The sequence below is a fragment of the Lontra canadensis genome, unplaced genomic scaffold (genome assembly GCF_010015895.1).
Source record: "Lontra canadensis isolate GAN:19392208 unplaced genomic scaffold, GSC_riverotter_1.0 scaffold35, whole genome shotgun sequence".
Classification (NCBI taxonomy): Eukaryota; Metazoa; Chordata; class Mammalia; order Carnivora; family Mustelidae; genus Lontra; species Lontra canadensis.
The window spans coordinates 14811549-14836703 of NW_022631029.1; the positions used below are offsets into that span (position 1 = coordinate 14811549).

At 37.1% G+C, this 25155-nt stretch overlaps 1 protein-coding gene across 7 annotated transcripts in view; it reads right to left on the reverse strand.

Annotated features, from left to right (window-relative positions):
* The window catches only part of DNAH12 (dynein axonemal heavy chain 12), a 221669-nt gene that overhangs the window by 57820 nt on the left and 138694 nt on the right, over positions 1-25155 (reverse strand). For all 7 annotated transcript variants that reach the window (XM_032868373.1, XM_032868369.1, XM_032868370.1 and 4 more), the window contains 11 exons: positions 21169-21363; positions 15781-15914; positions 13601-13763; positions 12645-12725; positions 11920-12096; positions 9642-9773; positions 7709-7798; positions 6927-7067; positions 4631-4872; positions 3492-3639; positions 3065-3210 (listed from right to left, as the gene is read on the reverse strand). In XM_032868373.1, coding sequence (XP_032724264.1) covers positions 3065-3210; positions 3492-3639; positions 4631-4872; positions 6927-7067; positions 7709-7798; positions 9642-9773; positions 11920-12096; positions 12645-12725; positions 13601-13763; positions 15781-15914; positions 21169-21363 — 1649 coding nt within the window. The remainder of the gene's footprint in view (positions 1-3064; positions 3211-3491; positions 3640-4630; positions 4873-6926; positions 7068-7708; positions 7799-9641; positions 9774-11919; positions 12097-12644; positions 12726-13600; positions 13764-15780; positions 15915-21168; positions 21364-25155) is intronic.

Consider the following 25155-nt stretch of genomic DNA (forward strand, 5'->3'; position numbering starts at 1 on the left):
CCTTGCACCACACACACACAAAATAGTCTCAAAATGCATGAAAGACCTCAGTGTGAGACAGGAATCCATCAATATCCTTGAGGAGAACACAGGCAGCAGCCTCTTTGACCTCGGCCACCCCAACTTCTTCCTAGGAACATCGCCAAAGGCAAGGGAAGCAAGGGCAAAAATGAACTATTGGGACTTCATCAAGATCAAAAGCTTTCGCACAGCAAAGGAACAGTCAACAAAACCAAAAGACAGCTGACAGAATGGGAGAAGATATTCTCAAATGACATATCAGATAAAGGGCTAGTATCCAAAATCTATAAAAAACTTATCAAACTCAACACCCAAAGAACACATAATCCAGCCAAGAAATGGGCAGAAGACATGAACAGACATTTCAGCAAAGAAGACATCCAGATGGCCAACAAACACCTGAAAGAAACACTAAAGGGCCAAAGGTAGTATTATAATTCCATGAGGAAAGGATGAATACCTCAATAAACCGGGACATAGTGCTGAGGTACATGGCTATCATTATAAAAAAGTAAAATAAAATTAGATTCTTAATTTTTATCATACCCAAAGATACAAAAAAGAAGCAAGCATCAGTCCTAATTTCAAAAAGTACATTGTTTTCCCAGCTTATGACTTTGAGAACTATATCTTGACCTCCAGTACCCATGTTTGTTACTATAATGGGTTTGGCCCCAAGCCGTAGGTAACTAAACCTAGGGTGGATATTTGTCCCAAGCTAAACCAATCAGTGTTTTCTGTCACAGGAACTTGAAGTTTGACTTGATGGTCCTGGTTAAGCTATACTTTTCAACTGATGTGTTTTGTGAACTTAGGAACTGAGGCTTCCATAGTGAACAGCCATATGCACAGGGGAACAGAGACAGACCACAACATTAGAGATAGACTAATGAAGCAGCTGTGCAGAGAATAACACAGAAGATTGTTCCTACACCCTGAGGGACAGAAAACAGACCAATTTTCACCTTCCATAGGCCTTGTGGCCCTAACTTTCTCTGAGGTACACTTATGATAATCTAAGGTACACTTAAGACAGAATAACTAAAACAGTGAACATTAGCTACATTACTGGGTTTTTCTGTCAGGAATTACAGACAGGAGACTAAACTTCTGTGGCCACTTATATTGGTGTTAATAAGGATGACACCCATAGATGACTAGACTGGGCGCAAGTGGCAAGAACTGAAATTTGAACTATAAGGACAGAGAGTAACCCTTTAAAAGTCAACCAGCCCATGGCCTGTGGACCAGCTGGTCCACAAATAACAGGTTGATAGGGTGACTCTATTGAAATATTACTTTATTAGGAGAGTCTTTCTGCCAGAAATTGACAGATTGTTGTCCTCAATTTACATATGACCCTGAAACCTCTGGTTTCCTCAAATTTTAATTAAGATACATATAGACCAACAGCATTTTCTGAACTGCAATTTTAAAAATCCGAATAGTCACCAATGCATTGAAAGGAGTTCTAAAACAGAATTCTAAAAACTTGGAGTATAATATTCTGTTAAGTAGAACTTTCCCTGCCCTACCAGAGAACATATATTTTTGAATAGCTGAATATACTTTCTCAGATTATGATAAATTTACTATAATTATCTGAAGTCTCAATCTAAGAATGTTCACACTTAAGCAAAATTTGAGAGGATAAACACTCAAAATATGATCATACACATCCTTATTTTATTAAAACAATACTGTCAATATAAAGGAAGCTTAGATGTCTTGAAATAAAGTTTTCAAAGAATATAAACAAACAATAACTCAGACTCTAAAAATGTAAGATTTCTTTATACCTGTTTCATATTCCACAAGATGACTAAAATTTCCATTATAGTTTTAAAGGTAATGAATGTAATATCCTATTCCATGCACTTCACACAGTAATTAAAAACAAGGATTTGGAAGTTAAATGACCTAGATTAAAATTCTGACTCCACCATTTTAGGTCAGTTATCTACTAAATTTCAAATTATTAAATCACTGCAGGCCTCAATGTCCTCATCTGTAAAATGGAATAACAGTAATGTCTAACTCAGGAATTTTTGAGACTATAGGGCACTTACAGAAGTACATCATGTATGTAAGAGCTCAATGGTATTAATATATATGAGATAAAGTCCCATGAAAATACTTAAAATTAAATGACAACATGGATAATCATTTACAGTAAATGATTTCTCAAATAAGAGTAATTGTTGAAGTTTTTCAAAGTGATATAAATAAAAGGATAATAAAACCATTTGTAAAGTTCATATAGTTATCACACTAACAATGATAGCAATTAAATAAGATATCTGTGAAATTGCATAAATGATCAAGTTATAGTATCTTTAAAACACATAGAAATACCTAGTTAAAACACATAAGGTAAATAGCCAAAAACTGGAAAGAGCCCAGGTGCCCATCAATAAGAGAATGCATGGTGATATAGCCATTCAATGGAATATTACTCAGCAACAAAAATTAGGAACTTTGTGCTTTGTGGAAGAAGCCTTACTCAAAAAAGTATATACAGTATGATTCTGTTTATATCAAGTTCTAGAATAGGCAAAACTAACCTGTGATGGAAAATAATCAGAGTAATAATTTCCTACTGTGGGGTAAGAGTAAGGATTTACTGGGAAGGGACATAAGAAAACTTCCTGGATGTTAATAACGTTCTGTATCTGTACCAAGTCTACACTTTTGTTGGAAGTCATGAGTGGTATACTTAACTCCTGTGTATTTTATTATACATAAATTCTACATCAAAAGAAAAACAAACAAACAAAAACAACTGAAGGTAATGATATGCATGCTGAAGCATTTGGGGAAAAGTATAACCATATCTGCAACTTATGTAGCAATGTATAAAAAGGATGAGTTGATGGATAAATAGAGGGATGGATAAGTATGTGATAAAGCAGCAACAAAAATGTTAACTGCAGAATCTAGGAGGTGGTAGGCGTGTGGGTGCTTACTCTAAAATCCTGTCGACTTTTCTCTACATTTAAATACTTTCAGATAAAATAATTGAAAAATACTTTATTTTCCTTACCAACGCCTGGAGTTATTAACAATCACTCCATTATCTATGGAGAAAGTATCTGTTGGCAATCCGGCAATATTCCAAGCTCTAATTTTTACTGGATCACCCAGAGTCTTACTCAATGAGAACTCCTCTGAACATGGAATTTTTTTCTCCTGTAAGAAATAAATATATAATGTTTTATTTCATTTTGTTGGTTGAAATATTTTTAAGTTATTGATTTGTCATCGGATATTATTTAACTCTAAAAAAGTAGAAAAAACTGAATTAAAAGTTGGACTATAAAAGTATTTTACTGATCAAGCAAGAAGAAAAAACAAGACCCCACACTTTCAGTGATTTCTTTTCTTCATCCTCATTACCATTTTTCCTCCATAATATCCCAAAACATACTTTGAATGTTCAAAAGGAAACTTACAAAATATAAAGCTCTTACCCTGCACAACTTGCTCCAGTTTTCTGTACATCTTTGTCGAAAGCCAGAAGTGAAAGCACCAAGATAGGCTATTACTCCTGCTGATACTAAGACATCACCAGTCAAATTTTCATATATTATCTGAAGGTCATCTGCAGCCTGAGACCATCTGTGAGATCAACCAAAGGCAAAAGAGCCTCACCACAGAGAATGATGGAAGACAGTAAAGAAAGGGTAAGGGACTTCTGGTCCAAATTCTATAACAAAAAGCCATGAAATGTTGGACTCCTATCTATAAAAGGAGAAGTGCTATAATATATCTATGCTATATGAATGACAATCCACCTTTCGTTATTAGATTATTAGACACTTCTTGCAAAACTTGACCTTCCGGAACAAGCAAGAAAAAAAAACAAAAATAAAAACATGCCAGCATTTTGTCTAATGATTTTCTTCAGGATGATTTATTTGGCCTAGTGGCTCTGCTATTTGCTTCAGTATTTATTGTTAGTCTGTATGACATAAAAACACTTGCAATTCATTACTAAAAATTCCATTTAAGTTGTATAAAAGCTGGCACACTGGTGCTAAGATTAGTATTCTTTCCATTTCATGAAGTCTTTACAATAAAAAAATGCATTTCAAAATCACCTAATCTGCACTATAAAATACTGTCAAAGGCCTATTACCTTTTCATGCTATTCACCCAACACATATAATTAATAAATGAGATAGCTGGTTGGCTAATACCAATAGATTAGGATAAAGCTAACTGTTTTACTCAGATCAGTGCAGTTATATCTTCTTTGAAATAAATTTTAAGAAAGTGAGTCATATATCCACTACTCCCCCTGCCCTCAACCCCGGGCAAACATTTTATTATGAAAAAATTTATAAAAACACGTAAAATCGGAAAGAAATATACAATTATCCCCGACACACTCAACATGTAGATTTAAAGTTATCATCTGCCTTATAAAAAATTTGGAAACAAGTGGCAAACACCATCCCTGACATTGATATTCTGATGGGAGAAGCCTGGCCAGGTGCCTTGTTGAATGCCCTCATTCTAAACCAGACACTTAAAAATCAATAATAAACACTCAAAGAAAGTAACATATTCAACCCTTAAATGTTGTTAAAATAAGTAGAAATCTGACCTTGATTTTTCTCCTCCCAGTCCTCCAATTAGTTTTGAGGCTCTTTCAAGTTTCTTAGCACAGAGTTCCACCTGGTCTTCTAAACGAGCCTTTTCCTCAGTTTTCTCAATAAATGTTGTTTGTAAATTTTCCAAATGATGTTCTACTTCTGCTAATTCTGCTCTCTTCTGATTCAAAAGCTCCATTATCTCAGCTAAGGACTTCTGAGCTTCTGTTAAGCGGGCTTTCTTAGGAGCCACAACCTGTTTGGGAACAATATATGCAGTTAGGATGTGTACTTTCTAAAAACGGACACCTATATAATCCTTTATAGACATGATGAGTTAAAAGTAATTATTATTATAAATATATTTGTTACTTATAATAGATTATGCTAAATAAATATTTTGCCTTAAATCTTACTTTTTTTTTACCTAAGTAAAGTACAATTTATTTATATGTCATATAAAATATATAAAACATTCTGGCAAATGATCATCTGTAAAATAGATGAATTATTCAAGACTAACAGTAAAATAGATGAATTATTCAAGACTAACAAAATATTTAATATGTAGCAAAAACAGTACAAGATACAGCAAAATGTCTCAAAAATAATGAGAAGTTGCCATTCAACTGTTGCCAAAAACAGAGGGGGAAAAACATGTAGCATAAATACAGGACTATGCTCTGTGTGTGTGTATGTGTGTGTGGCATTTTCAAGTCTGCAGTCTTCTTCCTGGTTGTCTGAGGCATACATTGCCTTGGGGGGGTTAAGACTATGTTAATAGAATTACAAGGAGAAAGAAAGCCTTGATGTTGTTTTACTACCAAAACGGAATTTTCCTCAACAAATCTTGAAGAGCTGCACTTTGTTGAGAGAAAGGAGATTTTCTAAAGTTCTTATATTATTATGTTCATTAATATATCAAGAATGGGGTTTAGTCAACTTGATCAGGAAGTGTATTTTAAACCATTGGTAGAAAGAATTTAGAAAATGACCAAAGAGAATAGACACCAGTTTGAAAGAAGGAAGATCTAAATCTGGTTCATTGCCATGAATGAAGCTGAAGGCAGAGAGGGAAGGAGCAGGGAGGGATCAGACACAAAATGTCCTGTTTTCTCTCCTCAGGGCTGAAATCCTGAAGGGGTAATGTGTTAAATAAAGAGAGAACAGGAAGCTCCACTTTCTACTTTTGACTTCAGAGGAGACCTTACTGAATATCTCCCTTCAACCCTTCCATAGCAACATGGGGCAGCTGCATCAGAATTAAAATGGCAGTGTGGAGGTGTAGAGTGGGAAGTCAGGAAAGATTCTGAATGCCTTGGCTTCTCTGCTTCAAGCCTTGTGAGACATGTGGACATGAGTTAGGTTGAAAGCTCCAAAACCTGTGATGGGGAGGGGACAAGATGTTCAATGGAAGAGTATCCCAGATAAAATTAATTTTATTTATTTGACAAGTCTATTCCTCTGAAAATAACAATCAAAATCCCGACCTCTCTATAGGCATATGTACCTTACTAGGAATATCTTTCCAATTGTGACAGCCTTATCATTTACTCTGAGTTTTTTTTTTTTTTTTTTTTAGATTTTTTTTTTTTCATTTGAGAGAGAGAGAGAGTGCACAAGCAGGTGGAAGGGCCGAGGAAGAAGGAGAAGCAGACTCCCCACTGAGCAGGGAGCCTGATGCAGGGCTCCATCCCAGGACCCTAGGATCATCACCTGAGCCAAAGGCAGATGCTTAATGGACTGAGCCACCCAGATGCCCCTTCTGAGATTATTCTAAACACGTGTTACCATGTGTTTTTATCTGCCTTTTTATTTATATTTCCTGCTTCCCTCGGTGGGATTCTGCAAGCTACAGAAGGCAAAGCCAGTATTTCTGTGGCCCTTTTCTAGCCAAATTTACAAAATGATTTTAACCAGTCTCCATAAAATGTTCCTTACCTATGCATGCTGTTGCTTCAGGGCAACAGTCCATGCTCTGTCTCTTAACTCTACTGGGTCTTTTAACTTCTGATCCTTTGACTCAATTTTTTAATCTGCCACTTTGCCCTGGAAGTTTTGGCTTTTGTCCCACGTCTCTACAGGGGTAGGTCAGTCTGGCCCATTTATCCCTGAGCACTACCACTCACTACCACTAGCCAAGACTAGGTTTTATCACACACATGTGTTCTCTTTGTCTACTAGGTGTTGCAGCAAGATAAATTCTTTCTGATATCAGTTTGAGAAACTGCTTAACTAGTCAATATATGCACAGATTTTAATTTCTGGGAATATTTCAATAGAAAATGAATGTGTTGATCCTCAAGATACCTTTGCAACTCTGTCATACACTTCCATGGCCATGATCCACTTGCACAGACCCTCAGCTGCAGAAGAAGCTTTAGCAATCTTAGAAGCGTCAAATTCAGGGTTTGTAAGGTATTCACCACGTATCTTCTGCATAATAGTCACCTATGTAACAAACATTTCCATCTTAAAATTTCAACATATATATCATACAGTCATAAGATGAAAAAATAATCATGCACAGTAAAAAAAAAATCATGCACATAGTATAAAAAAAACAAGTTGTCTTTAAAAACCAAAGTCAATACTTCGAGACAATTTTAAAAAAAGCATAGTTTAAACAGAAACACAAGTCATACTTGTGGGCAGAATACACAAGATTACAGACATTAAAGCAAGATGTTTCTTCCCTTCGTCCCCCAAAAAAGACTATTGGAGTTTGGGAAAATATGTGGAAATGAGATAAAACAATTAAACAATCAATAAATGCAAGTTTGGATAGAAAAGTGCACTCTACATTTTTAATCTCCCATACATTTATGTTTCAGGTTTATGAAACTACTACAAGAGAACTGTTTCAAGTTAATAATACACTAAAATAGTAATTCATTAAATGATTTTCAATGGCATGAAGGAGTGGTTTTATGCATTATGAGAATTCATAATATAGTCAATAATATAATATTTCTGCATTATTTAAATCTTAAAAATGAGCTATCTTACATTTTACAAAATATTGCTTAATGTTAAAGATCTTATACACCTTGGCAAAGTTATATGTATATTAAAAATCCAATGAAACTCACTGGAATGTTGTCCTTGTCATATTCTCTCAATTCTCTTAAGAAATTCATATCTCCCAGAAGCTTTTTGCTAGGTGCCCAGTAATCTAATATCTATAAATAAAATTTATGGAAATCTATTAAATATACAATTAAAGATGCTCTGTATAAATTTTCCTTCTTGAAGTTTAAGGTATATTATCCAGAGAAACCATATACTTTCAAAATATCAACTTACATCTCTTTGGAAATAGACTCCTCTCCCCAAAAATGTACCAAATATATCAAACATTTAAGATATGAACATAAACTTATATACTGAATTCATTATTAAAAATTATACCTTGAAAGGCAAATGATGCAATTATTTCTCTTTAGGAAATATAAGAAAAGCAACTAGCATAAACACCCTCAGAATTTCATATAAGAAAATGTATTTTTATTATTTCCAGCTTTGTTTTCTTTTACTCTTGATTCTTTCAAACCAGAAAAGTAGTGCTATAGACTGAAAGTGTCCCTATCCCCCCCATCAAAATTCATATTGTCGAAACCTAATCCCCAGTGTGATGGTATTTTGACACTGGTTCGTAGATAGGTGATTAGGAAATGAATGGGATCAGTGTCCTTGTAAAAGAGAGCTCCCTCCCACTTCAGCCATGTGAGGACACAGCAAAAAGAAGGCCATCTATAAACCAGGAAATGGGCCCTCCAACCAGAAACTGAATCTGCTGGAGCCTTGATCTCAGAATTCCCCATTCTCCAGCACGGTGAAAAATAAAAGCCACCCCAGATTACGGTAATTGTAATAGCAGCTCAAAGGGACTAAAACAGGTAACAAATATTTTTCTTATGGATGACCTCTTCACCCAGCTAGGCTCCCCAAGTGAGATAAAGAAGAGAAAGAAGACAAGGATTACACGTCACTCTGCCAGTTACAGGATAAAGCACATGGTACTTGTGTTAGCAAAGACATTAAAATAACTAGCCCAACAGTATTTTTCCTAATTCCAGAAGCCTGATAGGTAGGCATGCGTGCATGTGTGTGTGTGTGTGTGTGTGTGTGTGTGTGTGTAAATGAGAATGGCTTGGTGAGAGCTGACTTATTATCTCAGTAAGGACAGAGTACATACACACACACAACCACACAGACACCCCAATTCTCCAATCAGGAATTCAAACCTAGGTACTATAAAATCCCAAAAAGAAAATAAGTCCATAATTGAGTTTAGGATGGATGCTACACCTTCCTTTTTAAGGGATATAGCCTTGAATAATAATCATAATGACAATTTATTGCAAACTTACTATATATAAAGCTTTATTCATAGGAGCTTTATATGTGTTATCTATCTATATGTATAATCTATACATATCCATCTATACATATGATCTATATGTATGTATCTATATTTATAATCTAATAATCACATTAACTTTGTGAGGCATGTACTATAATAATCCTCCAGAGTTCCACAGGGGTTAAGCATCTTGCCCAAGGCCACACTGCTAGCGAGACAGGATTTCTGAATACAGACATTCTTGCTCTAGAACACATACTTTTAACAACTCCACTATACTGCTTAACTCAGCAGAATTTTTTGAATGCTCAGAATAACACCTATGTGGTTATATATATTACATCATTGAGAATCTTAGCTGGAAAAAGCTCACACATTTCAGTGTTCATTCAATCCCACCCCATGATAGCAGGTAACCTGCACAGACAGAAAAACAAATAGAAGCAATTGGAACTACATTTTTTCTGATGCTATACTGCTTTAGTTTTACTGTGGAATACATGTAGATAATGTTTTCCATACTTTATTCTGAATCCATTCAATCTGGAAAACAATATTTCTTCTCTGGACTGGATACTATTGATGTTTAATTGGATAATTGTTGATGTAAAATGTTTTGTACATTCACGAATATGATTAAATCTGTGTCTAGTAATTACCTTGCCTCCAGTTCCTGAAGGATCCGAAATTTTTTCTGGTTTTATATCTTTCATGACACAAATAGCAGCCATAACTAATTTAACACCAGATGGAGGATTCTTCATTGATTTCACAATTGTAATGTCAGCTGGCTAAATTGAAAGAAAACAGAGTATCTTTATTTAGCAGTTTATTTTTAAATAATGAGAATTTAGAAAATAATGGAGAATAATGGAGCATCGATTTTCTATTGAAATTATAGTTGTTTTGCTTTGCATAATTATGAAATAATTAATAAAAGACTATTTAAATTTAGCACAGATTAACACCAATGGTTCTCAAATGTTTGGGAGTTCATAGACTTAGGAGAATATAAATATAGCTATGAATCCTCCAGAAAATACATTTTTACACGTATATTAAAAATTTGCATACCAAGTCCATAGATTGAACCCAGATTAAGAACCCGAATTTAAAGACTTAATTATGTATTTGCTTATATAGTTTTACCAAAAAAAAAAAAAAAGAAGAAGAAAGTAGAGGTAGACCCTTATTTATTTATAAAAGTTTTTATTTATTTATTTGACAGTGCACAAGCAGGGGGAGCATCAGGCAGAGGAAGGGGAAAGCAGGCTCCCCACTTATCAGGGAGCCCAACATGGGACTCAATCCCAGAACCCCAGAATTATGAAAGCAGATGCCTAACCAACTGAGACACCCAGGTATCCTGACCCTAATTTAAACTTATTTCCTAAAAAGGTATATATTGTTATGACCAATGCAACAGACTCACTTACTTATTGTCCACTCCAATATCCTTCCGACATCCTTTGCAATTGTTGGAAAGCTAACAACTATGTATTTTATTTCCTCACAAATTAGAGTTGTGGGTGGTCACTGGGTTCCACCATCAGATCACTTGAATGATACCAGAATTGTGACTGAATAAATGGGGACATGGGGGGGTGGTGAGGCATCTCCTTTGCTGATAGAGATTACAGTGAAGGTGGTGTGGCTCTTTGGGATGGCTCTGCAGGCTTCTGACTCAGAGGATCATTCCTCTGGGAGACTATTTCCAGTTTGGCTCTGTGAGTCATTCCTGGCAGCTCAGCCTAGGATCTATTTCTTCAGCTCTTCCAATAATTGTGTAATCCATTTACAAAATATTCTAAAGAATCCTTGTCTGCTTATACTAAATAGAACCAATTCTCTTCTCTGCAACTGAAGTCTACCTCATATAATACAGTATCTGATACCAGGAAGGGTACAAGCAACAGACTCTCAGTGAGAGGGGAACCTGGTATCAATGATCTGAACTTGTAAGGTTTGAAGGCATCAAGAATCCTATGATTTTCAGAGGAAGTGATGCTGAAAGTCCATAGTCCACAGTGATAGTTATTTAAATTAATGCTCATGGTCTTCTAGAATGGAGTGCCTATTAAAGACAGGGCTCTGCCAGAATGAGTGGCTGCTGTGATAAACATCTAAAGAGAGAATGAAGACAGACCACCAGGTAGGATGTGGCTTTTAAATGTGCCAGAGAGCAGAGAGGAAGAAAAAAATCAGCCCAGAGTTTTAAATTTCTGGTTCACAGCACAATGAAAGCGCTAGACGTTTATATAAATGCCTTAAAATAACATATCTTATAACTACAAGGCTGATATAACCGACAATCAGAAGAGTTTATCCTGTGAGATGCTGAATTACCCATAGGTTGAGCTCACAGTCTTGTCAGGAATCTTACATAGAAATTAGTAGAATGAGGAAAGGGCTGAAGAATGGAGTCTGAGCAACCTGAATGGCCTCCTACACTGGGCTTTCTAAGTCAGCAGAAGCGGTCTCCCCTGCTCTGTTTGGTGAGGTTGTTCTGGTCTTGTTCAAATATTGGAATAGGTCATACACAATGCAGTGTAATTCAGGCAGCTGCCCCCCACAGCTGTATTGGGAAAGCTATTCTAGTTTTTCCATATAGGCACCTCCAGGAAGTTGCAGGAAGGTAGCTAGCTCCATACTCTATTTAACATCTGCCTCCTGGTCCATGTACGGGACTGCTTTGGCCTCTTGGGGACTGTTTATTCCCTTCTCACTGAAATATCCTGAATGAAAATTATAAATAACACGAACAGCCAAAATATAAGATAGTGACAGAGATGAACAGTGAAGAGGCAAGTTTTGTTTGACTGGAAAAAAACGATGTAACACCCCCCCCCACCCCGTGGAACAGAACCACACCTAATGAACCAAGGACCTGTATGGAGTTTGTTGATGAAACCCAAGGTAGCAAATTCAAACACTTGCCTTGAGTGTATCCAGGGCAGAGAGTGCTGCTTCCAAGGCTGGAATTGCCTCGGCCAAGTCACTCTCACACTCATTTTTCAGAGCTTGGGCTTCTTCAGCCTTGCCACTGGCTATTTCTTCATCTAATTTCACGAACTTTCTTTTTGCTTCCACTTGTGCAGACTCTATCTCAATAACCTAAACAGAGAGAAAAAATAAAACAATTCCACCAACATCCTACTGTTTTCTCTATCCTAGAGACAAGAGTATGTTTGGAAATTAGGGAATTCAACACATCATGTTGAAGAGCAGGAGGGCCCAGGATAAAATGAGGAGAAATGCAAATACATGTGACCTAACTGGATAATGAGCTTCCCACTTCCCTCCAAAATCAACACAGCTGGGGTGGCTGGATGGTTCAGTTGCTTGGGCATCCGACTCTTAATTTTGGCTCAAATCATGGTCTCGGGGTCATGAGATGGAGACCTGTATCAGGTTCTGTGTTGAGCACAGAGTCTACTTGGGACTCTCTCTCTTTCTCTACTATAAATAAATAAATGAATGAATTCTTAAAAAAAAAATCAACACAACTCACACAGGACTCAGTGAGATAGCCGGTAAGCAGAAAAGGGTTAGGTTCCTAAAATCTAGTAGTGGCAAAAAATTAAGGAATATTTTCAAGGCTAATATTACATATTTCAATTGTCTTCTGACATCAGTTAAAAAAAAAACTCAAGATACTCTACCTGCATCATATGTGCATTTTCAATTTTAGCTTCTTCCAATTTGGGCTGTAATTGGACAAGCTCCATTTTCATTTCTCCAACCTAAATAGATAGTTTGCCATTAAGTTTTCATAGCAACAAGAGCTATAGAAGTGAAACACAGAAAATCGCAACTTAAAGGTATCATAAGGCATCAGGTCCAGAAAATCTTAACTTTCCTTCCAGTTCTTTATATGGTAAATAAAACCATGAGCGCATGGGCAGTTTTCTTCACAAAAGACTTCATTGTCCTTGAGTATATGACAGAGCAGTAAGAGGATGCAGTTGCCCCTGAATAAGTGCAGCTAGAAAGACGGTGGCAGCTTGGGGAGTCCCTATTATACTCTGGGCATGGTATACAATGCATACAGATTACCCAAACCTTGTTGCTTCTACTGAACTAATGCTAATAACCTAAACAAGTATCACTATCACTTGACTCATTAAAAATACAATCTTATATTTAGCCAGCTATTATAATAGTAATAAAAAAGGCAACCCAGACTTATTTTATTCTCTCCAAAAGTCAAAAACTTAAGAATAGGGGCTCCTGGGTGACTCAGTTGGTTGAGCAACCAACTCGATCTCAGCTCAGGTCTTGATTTCACAGTTGTGAGTTCAAGCCACATTGGGCTCCACACTGGGTATGGAGCCTACTATAAAAAAACAAAACAAAAAACTGAAGAATAAAACAAAATGTATTTGTGTGGAAACTCAGTGGATTTCTCTAAAACTCATGTTACTCATCTGTAAAATGAGAATCATTAAAGTGTCCACCTCATGGAGTGGTTATGAGGAATAATTGAAGGAGTGTGTGTGAAGCACATAACACAGTGCCCTGCACATAGTATATTCTTGATAAATTATAACTCTTGCTATTTATGATTTCCTATATTTCCTGTGATACGTTACTATTTTGAGCAGCTCATCAAATTTACCTGAGACTCAGCAAAAGCTAATTTGTCAAGACCATTCACGTATTGCTGTTTTGCTTCCATGACAGCTTGTCGCCTCTTAGTCAAAAGCTGTCGAAATGAGGCAATAAGTTCAAGATAAGAAGTAGCCGTAACGTAGTTATGTCGTCCTAGCTCCTGCAAGAACCTAAGACAGACAACATATCTTACTCTAAGTAAAGAGTTGCACAAAGTAAGAGGTATATTCAACATAACATCAACAACAAACCTAGAAGAATAAAGGTTAATTTTATTTAGAAGCTGCTGTGTACTTGAACTCTGTAACATTCTGAGAATTCTACACATAACCACATCCTAATATCTTGTCTGCAAAATATCAAATAGCAGTGATGTGTTTAAAAAGCACTAATCACCGGAGATGGGTATCAAAGGTGAACAACAGCAAGAAAGATATAGATCTCTTTACATGTTTCATAAACCAGGAGGATCTAACGCTAGAAAGGGACCCAAGATACTGTGAAAGCTAGTGAAGTATAGTAGGAAGGAGGGGCATTGCAGATAGGATAGCGGGGATGAGTCAGCATTCTCTGCACAGAGTGTGTCACACCGGTTGAATGGGGTATGACCAGAAGTGTAAGATTACCACATATACACATGGAGACAACAGAAGCAATGTTTCTCATGGCAAGTACACAAAGTAGGTAGAGCCCACTGTGGGTGCAACCATCAAAGCCAACAATGTTACCAAGCTGTAGGATTCTGGATAGGCGGTATACTATAAGCACTTGGGTTTATGCACTTTTGAAATGAGGATTTCAGAGATGAACAGAGGTAAAACAGATACTTTTGAGTTATCCACAGCCAGCTCCATTTTTCTGAAAACTTCTATCTAGTGCCCCACCATCAGTGTTTGTTCTATGAAACCTGCCATCTTAACCATGGCTGATTAGCCTGGGGTTGGGCACTGGACACAAATGAGGCTGATCACCTTTTGGTATAAATTTGTTAAAGGGAACTGGAAAGGGCCCATCAGTCTGCCTAGAGCTGAAATTGCAAGAAGTAAACCTGAGAATTGAGAAGCAGACTGTTTTCTCCATATGCAATGGGAAGGAGAAAATTCAGTCTGCTAAATACCATATGATCTCATCTATACATGGAACCTAAAAAAAAAATTATTTCATAGAAATAGAGCACAAATTGGAGGTTCCAGAGGCAGGGGGTGGTGGGGGTGAGTGGGTGAATGTGATCAAAAGGTACCAACTTCCAATTTTAAGGTGAATAAGTTCTGGGAATGTAAAGTACAGCATGGTGACAATAGTAAACAATAGTGTATTGTGTATTTGAAAATTGCTAAGAGAGTAGATTTTAAAAGTTCTCATCACAAGTGGACAAACCATAAGAAACTCTTAATCTCGCAGAACAAACTGAGGGTTACTGGGGGTCGGGGGGTCGGGAGAGGATGGCAGGGTTATGGACATTGGGGGGTGGTATGTGTGCTGTGGTGAGTGCTGTGAAGTGTGTAAACCTGGTGATTCACAGACCTGTACCCCTGGGGCTAAAAATACATTATACGTTTATAAAAAAATTAAAAATTAATTTTAAAAAAGTTCTCATTACCAGAAGAAAAATGAGGCAATAGGAACTAAACTTACTGTAGTAATCATTTCACATTATGTATATATACAAAATCATTATGCTATACACCTTAAATTTATATAATGCTATATATCAATTATATCTCAAAACTAGAAAAAAATCAAAGATAAAAAAGAAAGAAAGAAAGAAAGGAAGGAAGGAAGGAAGGAAGGAAGGAAGGAAGGAAGGAAGGAAGGAAGGAAGGAAGGGCAGTCTGCAAAGAGAAAAAAATGCCCAGAAAGAAACAGGGATGAGAAACAGAGGAAAATATTTCTGGGTTTATGATGACTTTCTAACCCATTCTCAGTCACATCTGAGATCCAGTTGTAATCTTTCCCTTAGGCTTGTGAGATACCCCTGAATCTTTATCCTAAATTCTTCCTTTTTCTTAAACCTAGATTAATTTTCCATTACTTGCAAGCCAAGGTCCTCCCTAATTAAATGATCAGAAATATTTAGAAGACATAGAAATCCTATTGAAATTTTGAGCTTTCAGAAAAAGAGACATGTTAAAAAGAGACATGTTAAAATACAAGGCACTTTGCATTTTAAAATTTAGTAATATTAACCTGTCTGAGAGATCCATAATAGTAGTGTGAAAGTGTTTGCAGATTGGAACTATCTCTCGCCTTTCAACCTCAGTAAGCTCCAGTGTTTCTAAGAATTTCACAGCTACGAGTTCAAGGGCATCTTCAGGCCATGGCTAAAAATAAGAAAAAGAAAAACTTAGGAAATTTAAGATGGGTAGTTCCACTCTAACCATATAAATGTCTTCCTGTGAGAGAAGACCTTGGGGTTGAAAAAATTAAAACCTTAATGGGGAAAATAGAATTGGGTGGGCTGAGACCATAGGTAAATCTGTGAAAGAGCTAACAAATACTTTTATACCAAAATTAAAGATAACACAATATAAAGGAAGCATCAGTGACATTTTACATATCAAGGATATACCACACTGCTTTCCTAATCTCATCCACTTGGATATCAAGTAGATGCCCCATATTTAGTAGGACAGTGGCAGAAGTTAGTTGCACACCTAATACCTATCAGCCCTTTTCCCTTAGAACTCCAATTTTATTCTAGATCGCAATATGCCCAGATAAAAGACGACATTTCCTAGATTGCTTGCAATTCACAGGCGATAAAGGCATATAGACAGCTGTTGGGTGGGGCCCTCCAGGAAGGCTTTTTACAGGGTTACATAGAGCTTGTGTGTGCCTTTTTGCCCTATTATTCTACTTATTGCCTGGAACACAGATCTGAGAGTTGGAGCTCCAGCAGCCATTTTAGACCATAAGGTGAATTCGAGGGTGGCAACCACATGTGAAGGACAGCAAAGAAGAATGAACTTGAGATTATGATGACTTTGTTAAGCCACAAAATCCCAGTGTATTTATCTGCAGAATTTTTCTATGAGAGAAAAATACTTTATATGTTTAGGTTTCTTTTTTTTTTTCAAGGTTTATTTAATTATAAATAATTAATTAAAAATTTAATTATTTATTTGAGAGAGAGAACACACAGTGAGAGGGGAGAGAGAGTGTGTGTCTTAAGCATGCTCTGCGCTGAGTGCAGAAACCAACACAGGGCTCAGTCTCAGGACTCTGAGATCATGACCTGAGCCAAAACCAAGAGTCGGACCCTCAAGAGACTGCACCATCCACACGCCCCTAGTTTGGGTTTGTTACTAGCATCTATCCTAATTCCTGTTATAGCATCCAGACTGAACTTTTTGAGTTTCTTCCCCCAAAATTTGCTTCTCCTCCAGTCTTGTCTCAGGGAAATGATTCTTCTGCTTTTCCTGGAATATGCCAACTGTGCTGCTGCCTCTGGCCCTTGCGACTTGTTATTCCCTCTGACTAGAACCCTCCTCACGTAGACCCACACGTGATTCTCCTTCACATCTCTGCTCAACGACCAACTTACTAGGAGGTTATTTCTAGAATACTCATTCTAAAACACTATTCCCTCTCATTTTCTTGTCCTGAGTTTCCTTCTTAGCACTTACTAATACATGACATAATTTTTTTTGTTCAGTCATTCATCATCTGTCTCCCCTGACCATGAAATCCATGAAAGCAAGGACCTTTTCTCACTACCATTATCTTCAGTGCCTAAGACAGCCTCTGTCAATAATTATTACAAGTTATTTATTCTGTGAAATAATTTATGTTAAATGAACAATTAATCTTTACTTGCTCATTAGAGTATTTTCCAAATTTCATTTAGATTCAACAAGACGCTTGTAATTATTTTCCTTTGTATCAGACAATATTCATTTTAAGATAAATTTTTTTCAGCCTCTGGCCCTCTAGCCTAGTGAAAGTCAACCCTTTTTGACCTAGCACTCCATTAGTAAAGTTTTAAGCACACACTGCCAGAGTATGCATACCTACTAATAGACTGTATTATCGAGATCAGTGAATAATCAGTGAGATTACGGAGATCTATGAATTTTTGTAAAATGCCAGAGTGAATGTCATATGAGCTATATGTCACTGAAAGCATTATAAAGGTTTATCTTTCTGTTTTGGGTGATTCATGTTTAATTATCCTGCTAGTCCTGAAGGGTTTTTTGTTTTGTTTTAATGCGGGGTTTGAACTCACAAGCCTGAGATTAAGACCTGAGCTGAGATCAAGAGTCAGATGCTTAAACAACTAAGCCACCCAGGTGCTCTAGTCATGAAGGTTTTAATAACTAACTGTGGCAACTAGAATATTTATGGCCAAAGTGACAGTAACCAGTCTTACTGTGTCTTCAAACAAAAGGGATATATCATCATATATAATAAAGAAAGAAATGGAGTACTTTCCAGAGGTGCCTAATTTAGAAACTCAACCATGTCATCAATGATCCGGTTCTTTCCACCCTTTTGCTCTACCATTCTTAGTATATTTTATCCTTGGGCTTGTCCTATCGTAGTGGCAAGAGGACTGCTGCAGCTATGGACACTATATGCTCAAGCAACAAGTTTGAGAGACAAAAAAGGCCTTTTTCCTACCATGTAACTCTTCCTTTAGTGAAAAAACTATTCCCCAAAGCTCCCCAGTAGACTTGAACTCAGGACCTACTGGCAAGGACTGGGTCATCAATAGGCTCATGTATAAACCAATCAATAGTAAGAGGCACAAGAGCACCAATATTGACTTAGACCAACCAGGAATCAATCCTTCTGACACAAAATCAGAATTCTGTAGGCAAGGATGAAATAGGTAGAGAATGGCTGTTGACAGGAAACCAACAGTCTCTCCAATGCCATCATAAGCTAATATTGCATGGTATGATATACTCTAGGGATAAGGTTGTTTAACATATCAATCCATATTTTATATAGCCTTCTTAAATTTGTTTTAACTGATATCCTGTCAGATCTCATTAAGTAGTCATTGCTTTTGCCTCATGACGTGGCGGACACAGAGCTCAAGCTAGCTATGCCATTCTGTTATATCCACTTATATTTGCATTGCATCTTCAATGTTTAGTTTATCCCTGAGATGGATCCCTCAGGGCACCTTCCATCCTGTCTATGACACATGGCCATCTGACATATAAACTGAGTAAGGGTGTCAATATTAACCCATATGAAATATTTCATACAAAAATGAATATTCAGGGGCACTTGGATGGCTCAGTCAGTCAAGCATCTAACCTCTTGATCTCAGTTCAGGTCTTGATCTCAGGGTTGTGATTTCAAGCCCTGCACTGGGCTCCACACTGGGCATGGAGCCTACTTAAAAAAAAAAAAATTCCAGTAATTTCTTCCCTCATCATCTGAATTGTTTTGGTACCCCTGCTAAGTACACAACCTACTTTGAGACTACAGATCTAGCCACAAAGTTAATGCTGTCCTGACCTATGTGACACACTGTGACTTACAATCACTTCCTGAGTTTCTCAGACTTAAGTCCCAGACAATGGCATTAGTATCATTCTGACACAGATCCTACATCCTCACTGCTTCAGTGTAAAACCTTCTGTTATCCACTTAAACTCCCTTATTTATTTGCAATTCTCTGTTCCCTCTTTTAAAACATCTTCTCAACAACTCTGAATTACTTAACATAGAAGAGAAAGTCTCATGGTTATGACAAAGACATTCAGAAATAGTAAACTTATAAGATTTCACAAAAGAAAAATTTACAGTTGGACAGACTATTTGGTTTGGGTTTCTGGCCACTTAATGGATATGGTATTAAGATATGGTTTTCACAAATCAAAATTGTTTCACACAGCTTTTATTCTTGTGTAAACACTAAAATGTCCTCTAGCTGAAACATTTGTGTAGTCCTAGGAAAAATAGTTTTTCACACAATTGATAAATAGGTAAAAGAGAATAAAACAAATAAATGCCAGAAATTTATTTTTGAAAGAAATTGGGGGCATCTGGGTGGCTCAGTTGATTAAGAATCTGCCTTCAGCTCAAGTCATGATTCCCATGGGACTGAGCCCTGAGTCAGACTCCCTACTCAGCAGGAAGTCTGCTTCCCCCTCTCCTTCCACCACCCCCGCTCTCTCTCTCTCTGTCTCTCGCTCTCTCTCTCTCTCAAATAAATAGATAAAATCTTTAAAAAAAAAAAAAAAAGGAAAGAAATTCGGGGCATCTGGGTAGTTCAGTCAGTTAAGCGTCCAATTCTTGGTTTGGGCTCAGGTCATGATCTCACAGGCATGAAATCAAGCCCCACATTGGGCTCTGTGTTCGGGGTGGAGTTTTTTTCAGATTCTGTCTCTCCCTCCTTACCCGTTTCTCCACCTTCCCAACCCCTCTTGCACACTCTCTCATTCTCTAAAATAAAATCTTTAAAAAAAAGATGTATAAAATAATTTAGTCTATAATCTATAGTCCACATTGTATTGAACATAAAACAATTAAATAGAAGGTACCATGAAATACTATTCTCAAGAGCATTACTACTACTTCATAGTCTTACACAGGCAGTGACAATTTGCCTTACGATTAAGTGAAGTGGGAGCCTTCATCATTTGCTGTTAGTATGACTGAAATGATCACCCAGCTGGTCTTCCTCTCTTTTGTTTTGCCCTATTCCAAACCATCCACCATATAGCCTCCAAGGGTTTGGATCTTTTTCCTTTGAAATATTTTAGTTAAATATATGTTAATGCTCCCAAGGTGTCTGCGGTATAAAACCAAATTCATAGGCACATTTACAAATTACCTTAGAACTCAGCACCCACCCAAAGCTCGGGCTTAACTCCTGCTATCCTCATTGCCAATCAGCTATGCCAAATAATTTGCATTTACACAAATGAGCCATGCCCTCTCTGCTCTATGCTCTACCTTTGCACATACTATGCCCTTGTGATGGTTAGTTTTATGTGTCTACTTTACTATGGGCCATGGGGTGCCCATATATTTGGTCAAACACTATGCTGGATGTTTCTATGAGGTGTGCTTCCCGGGTCTCCAGCTTGTTGGCTACAGATCTTCAAACTTGTTAGCCTCCATAATCATGTGAGCCAATTACTTACAAGAAATATACATATAGATATAACTATTGATATGGACAGACATAGACCTACATATGTGTATTTTTATACATATATACATGTAGGTTTATACATACTTTTATGTTTAACACATTCTCTTGGTTCTTAATATATTCCTTCTCTCTGTAACTAATTTATTTTCATACTTCAGAGATTCACTGTCCTAATAAGTATACCTTCTGCACACCAAGATTATAGCTCTTTTATATAATTGTAGCTGCTCATTTGCCAGCTGCCTTTCCTATCTTCCAGTCTAGAGTGTGAGATCCTTCTGGGGATCCTGTAGGCTTATCAGTCCCTGGCGCCAAGCACTATGTCTGTCATTAGAGTAAGTGATCAAGAAACACGTGCTGAATGGATATTAACAGAGCTGGAGTATGATTTCAGAAAATTCTAAAAGATTTAGTTGCCACTGCCTCTCACCCGCCCACCGCTGCCCCAAAATACAAACCTGGAACCAGTCAATGGTACAGCAATTGATGAGGGATGGGAACTGTCTCAAGCGATTTCTAAAAGCATCTCCGATGGGGCTAAAGGCCACTACCACATGAAGATTTTCTTTGCAGCGATTTACAAAGAAAGCGAACAGGGCCAAGGGACTGAGTTCATCATGTTTATTGCCAGCCTGAGCTACAGGACGAACACCCTAGGGAATAACAGAAAATAAAAACCTTATAAATGAAAATGGACAAGTTGATAATGGGATTAGTAGATACTGGAATATTAAGAATTTTTATTATAAATAAGTACCTTATAAATACCCTTAATTTTTTTATATCAGTAGAATTTCTTTGATACCGTTTGTACTTAGAAGACTTCTTCCAACCCCATAATTTTATAATTTGAAAACAAATATCTACTAAGAATTTAACTTATAAAGATACCCATAAAAAGTTCACCATGGGGCGCCTGGGTGGCTCAGTGGGTTGGGCCGCTGCCTTGGGCTCAGGTCATGATCTCAGGGTCCTGGGATCGAGTCCCGCATCGGGCTTGCTGCTCAGCAGGGAGCCTGCTTCCCTTCCTCTCTCTCTGCCTGCCTCTCTGCCTACTTGTGATCTCTCTCTGTCAAATAAATAAATAAAATCTTTAAAAAAAGAAAAAGTTCACCATGAAAGAAATTAAAAAGAAAAAAAAGTTCACCATGATAGATGTATAGAACCATAATTCAACATTGCTTATAAGAGGAAAAACAACCAAAACATCCACTTAAAAAAATTATAAAACATCCAAATGCTGTGATTTTGTGTAACCATTAAAGGAGGTGCCTCAATGTATGTGGTAGGGCAAGATCAGCAAGATAAAATTAGAACAAACTGCAACAGTGTGTATAATATGATCCTCTTTGTTAAATTAAAAAATACTTATGCACATGTGTAAGTACATACACACATTTTTATGGAGGCAATCACAGAAACTATAACGGTTACTTTTGGTGAGATGGACTTAAAAGGACAGTATGAGAGGGAAGCTGTCACTTTTTATTCTGGACATTTTTCTTGCTTTATATCATTCTTTTTTTAAAATTTTGGACATTTTTATACTGTTTGCATTCACTCACTTTATTTTTACAACATTCGCATATTTTTATTTTTAAAAAATATTTTATTTATTTATTTGACACAGAGAGAGAGAGATCACAAGCAGCCAGAGAGGCAGGCAGAGAGGGAGGGGAAAGCAGGCTTCCCGCTGAGCCGAGAGCCCCATGTGAGGCTAGATCCCAGGACCTTGAGACCATGACCTGAGCTGAAGGCAGAGCCTTAACCCACTGAGCCACCCAGGTGCCCCAACATTTGTGTATTTTAAAAATGTTAATACAGTTGCCTGGTAATGAGATTAGGGGGCACTTCTAATTTTCTTTGTTCATCTTTATATGAGAGATGCATTTACTTGAGGTTGAGCATCATGGCTCTGGAACCAAACTACTGAATTCAAATCCCAGCTTGCAGCTTATTACCGATATGACCTTGGGGCAAGTTATTTAAACTGTCTGTAACTTAATTGCCTCATCTGTAAAATGGGGAAAGAGTACCTACAGCAGAGGGTAGCTGAAGGATCAAATGAGTTATTATGTGTGAACAGTTGAGTAGTTCTTCTCTCATAGGTAAGGAACTATTAGTTTTTATATGCCACCTTTCTCCTTGTTCAGAGCACAAAAGATTTCAGAGTCAATAACTATCTTATAAATAGATTTTAAAAAGTTTTTTTTGATAGCAGATATCTGTAGACATATTTATTATGTACACACACACAATGTTATAGTTACTACAATGAATTGGTTTCTAAAAGAATTCTCTATTTTAGATAATGTTCTGTTTTATGTGCTAGCTATATCCTTGGAAAATTATAAACGGACTCTGTATATGCATTCTGACAGTAATTCCCAAATTATGATTATTATGATCAGTGTCAGTCTATGATGTTATGTTCACATGGTCTATCTGCACTAACTCTGAGTTAACCCTGGGACATGCAAATAGAGAAAGGTAATGTCTGGTTGGAGCCATAAGAATAAAAGTTCAAGAAAGAGCGAGGATGGTAATATAAGTATGGCGGTTATTTATATAATAAGGGTTAATGCTTCTAGGTAGATAAGCTTTCTGTGGGAGTGTAATATCCACACGGACCCGCACATATATTTTGGAAGCAGGCCTGATTCGGGGGAGTAAGAAAATGAGTTGTTACTGAAAAAATAATTAGACAAACTGAGTGAAACTTCACAGCAGTCAAGGGGAAGTGGAGTTGGAAACACACAAAAACCTGCATTAAAAAGGTTTAGAGCAGCTTTATTTATAACTGCTCAAACTTGGAAGCAACCAAGATGTCCCCCAATAGGTGAATGGATAAACTGTGATACTTTCATTCACTGGGATATCATTCAGAGGTAAAAATAAATGAGCTATCAAGCCATAAAAAGATATGGAAGAACCTTAAATGCATATTGTTAACTGAAAGAAGACAATCCAAAAAAGCTACATACTGTATGGTTCCAAGTATGTAACATTCTGGAAAAGCTAAAATGATGGAGACAGAAAAAACAGCAGAGATTGCTAGGAGTTCGGGGGAGGAAGAGAGGCATAAATAGATGGAACTTGTGGCATTTTTATGTTAGGGAAACCATTCTGTATGATACTTAATGGTGAATACACATCAGCACTCATTTGTCCGAAAGCCATAGAACGTACAGTACAAAGAGTGAACTCTAATGTAAGCTGAAGAATAATGAATTATGTCAAATATAAATGAGTATTTTTTTAAAATATTTTATTTATTTGACAGAGAGAAATCAAAGTAGGCAGAGAGGCAGGCAGAGAGAGAGAGAGGAAGCAGGCTCCCTGCTGAGCAGAGAGCCCGATGCAGGCTCACTCAGCCCGATGACCTGAGCCGAAGGCAGAAGCTTTAACCCACTGAGCCACCCAGGCGCCCCTAAATGAGTATTTTTTTTTTTTTAAGATTTTTATTTATTTGACAGACAGATCACAAGTAGGCAGAGAGGCAGGCAGAGAGAGAGAGGAGGAAGCAGGCTTCCCACTGAGCAGAAAGCCCGACGCGGGGCTCGATCCCAGGACCCTGGGATCATGACCTGAGCTGAAGGCAGAGGCTTTAACCCACTGAGCCACCCAGGTGCCCCTAAATGAGTATTTTTAAAGGAACTGAGAAAATATCACTGAAAGTGATAAATAAGAAGTCACTGTTTTATTGAGAAAGACACAGAAATAATTTAATTCCTTAAGGAAGGCAAATAGAACAGTGGAAAATGTAGGCTAGAAATGGAGGTCTGAAGCTTGAACTCTATTGCTGAAATCAGAGACATGTGCTGAGTCTGTAAGAGAGGCGCTCTAAGCAGTGCCAAGTCCAAGTTATAGAGGCCAGTTGTCAGGAGTGAGGAGGTTTATACTGAGATCTTTGTCAGAGGGATGAAATAAGCAAAGTCCAGAACACGATCTCCAAAGTGGGATGTCCAGGGTAGTGCAGAATGTAGGAAGAAAATAAACAGAAATCCTTTCATATTACTTCTTCTATTTTAAAAAATCAGCATAAAGCAGAGAAACAGATACATTTCAGTACTCCTGAGTTTTGACTATGGCTATTTCCTTGTGGATAAATTAATCTGATATTCCTAGACTGGGATGGAATGTGAAAGAAAGAAGTTCTTAAGGCCACTGTTGGATCAGACCATAAGAAATAATGAAGCAATGGAAGTTCTGTAGCAAAGTGACAAGATGAAAAGATAAATAGCTAAAGTGAGCAGGAAAGCTTGGCAAAGCTGAAGAAATCCCACTCCCCAAGGATGACTATTTCTTGGATGGGAGCTTAGTGGATGAATTTATCCTACAAATTAGGAGAATCACCATTTTTCAACAGCCTTAGACACACCCTTGACATCACCCAGATAAAAGAGAGAACTCGGAATCTTTTCTTTATTCCTTTTCTCCTTCCC